This window comes from Lipotes vexillifer, unplaced genomic scaffold (assembly GCF_000442215.2).
Source record: "Lipotes vexillifer unplaced genomic scaffold, Lipotes_vexillifer_v1.1 scaffold131, whole genome shotgun sequence".
Taxonomy (NCBI): domain Eukaryota; kingdom Metazoa; phylum Chordata; class Mammalia; order Artiodactyla; family Lipotidae; genus Lipotes; species Lipotes vexillifer.
In genome coordinates this window covers 2,773,645-2,775,923 of record NW_006782866.1, presented here as the reverse complement: position 1 = coordinate 2,775,923, position 2,279 = coordinate 2,773,645, and the positions used below count along the sequence as shown (strand labels likewise).

At 47.3% G+C, this 2,279-nt stretch overlaps 1 protein-coding gene across 1 annotated transcript in view; it reads left to right on the top strand.

Moving 5' to 3' along the window:
* Positions 1–2,279, top strand: part of POMC (proopiomelanocortin) — a 7,409-nt gene that overhangs the window by 3,205 nt on the left and 1,925 nt on the right. Inside the window, exon 2 of the mRNA XM_007455510.1 lies at positions 989–1,140. Within this exon, the coding sequence (XP_007455572.1) occupies positions 1,009–1,140 (132 nt within the window). The 5' untranslated portion in view covers positions 989–1,008. The remainder of the gene's footprint in view (positions 1–988; positions 1,141–2,279) is intronic.

Here is a 2,279-nt window from a genome sequence, read left to right as displayed (position 1 = left end):
GAAAGAGTCAGATACATGGGGCAAAAGGCAGCCTTGATTCTTCCCTTTACTGAATCCTGACCCCTTGAACTCAGCATCTGACCAGAGGTACTTCCTGACTTCTCTGAGAAAGAGTCTTTGGTAGGTGTTCACAATGGGAGGTAATTCCCTTCTGCCCTGTGTGACCATCTCCTTCCCTTCCACACCTACAGCATCTTCAAGTCCAGCTATTTCAGACTACGTTTGAGAGACTCATAGAACAAGAGGAGGTCTGACGTGTAATGTGTTCAGGAGATGAGCCGGTTTTAAAAGAATGGGCCTGATTTAAACATAAATCCCTTCAAAGTTACAGGGGCCTGAGAAATAGTGATCCCCTGAGTGATTTGTGTACAGGACATCAGATTGGGTTGGCTGAGGTTTTGGCTTAACTGGACAGAGATTTTATTTGCCTTTATTTAAACCTACTATTCATAGGAAACAGGGTTTCTGAGGAATGATAGAATCCTGGTGGAGAGGAATCTCAAGCAGGAGTTTCAGAGTGCTTTGCCTTTCCCAAGTTACTCCTTCGATCTGGAGTGTTAGAACTATAGTTTCCTGAAGATGGTAAAATAGAAAAGCTCTGTGCTGGATCAAGAGAACTTAGCCTTACCTTGTCATGAACATCTAAGTCATTGTCTCTCTCTGGGTCTTAGTTTCCTCCTCTCTCAAATAAGGGGCCAGACCAAATGACCCCTAAAGTATCTTCCAGCTCTAACATCCTTTGGGGTCTGATTTTTAATAGGAGATAAAGGAGCAATTGTACATAGTTTCCCCAGGTCCCACTGCCCTCCTCTCTATCCCAACTCACACGACCACCCTGCATACCGCCTGCTCCTTGACCTTGTCCTCGAAAGGCCTTGAGCTCCACAGATGAGTGTATTGTTAATGTTGGCTCACGGTCCTTTCTGATGAGTGGCCAACATTGTTCTGCTCCTTGCAGGGGTCCCATTAATCTTGTTTGCCTCTGCAGAGCCTCAGCCTGCCTGGAAGATGCCGAGATTGTGCAGCACTTGTTCGGGCGTCCTGCTGCTGGCCTTGCTGCTTCAGGCCTCCATGGAAGTGCGTGGTTGGTGCCTGGGGAGCAGCCAGTGTCAGGACCTCACCACGGAAAGTAACCTGCTGGTATGTGGGCTGTGGTCGCCATCTTGGTTTGGGTATCAGATGGGACTGGGGCTGGGACAGCACAAAGAAAGGGGTAAGGGGAAGGGCAAATTTATTCCCAGAGATATGGGTAAGTCATCCAAGGGCAGGAATAGACCTCCAGAGTGAAGTCAGAATTGGGCCAAGGAAGGGAGGAAGCAGCTTCAGGGAAATGGGTCTGGTCCCCAAGTTCTGCTTGTTTACCTTTACTTCCTGTCCTGTCTTCTTGTATAGAGACCCACTCCATTTAAGCTATTTAGAGACAGTGCCATTAAAGCAAACAATACTAACAATGATGATAACAATAATTGCTCCCTCAATTGATCCTATACTTTCAATCTTTTAGCCCCCAAATTATTCCTTTTTATTTTATTTTATTTTATTTTAATTTTATTTTTGCGGTGTGCGGGCCTCTCACCACTGCGGCCTCTCCCGTTGTGGAGCACAGGCTCCAGACGCGCAGGCTCAGCGGCCACGGCTCCGCGGCATGTGGGATCTTCCTGGACCGGGGCACGAACCCGCGTCCCCTGCATCGGCAGGCGGACTCTCAACCACTGCGCCACCAGGGAAGCCTCAAATTATTCCTTTTTAAATAACCTCACGTCACTTGACATTTCCATTCCGTTTTTCTTCCCTTTCTATCTACTACCAGTTACAAAGCCAGGAAGGTAGTACTATAAACCATCTCTAGAGGGAGAAGGAAAAAACCCTTCAGCAGCCTTTCCAGAAGCATATAAAGGCCCTTTTTGCCAGGCTGGAACTCCCTCTAGGTCACCACAGTGTGTGTGTGTGTGTGTGTGTGTGTGTGTATTTGTATTGGGAGGCATACATGACCAAATCAAGGCAAAAGACACACTGCTGGTGTCTGTGACTGAGTTCCATCCTTCTGCCTGTACCTGCCTGGTGAGGGGGCAATGCATATCACTACATTCTGTGTATTTTGTCAGTAGAGAAGCTGAGTTTAGGTGAGGAGAGAGACTTTCTCAAAAACAGAGCAGGTTGCATGTGGAATATAAAATAGAAATAAAGAGCCTAGGGAATCCTGTGAGCTCTAGTTCAGAGAGACCCAAGAGACTCTTGATCAGAGACACCCATTGCACAGCCTCTTCCGTTGAGAGCTC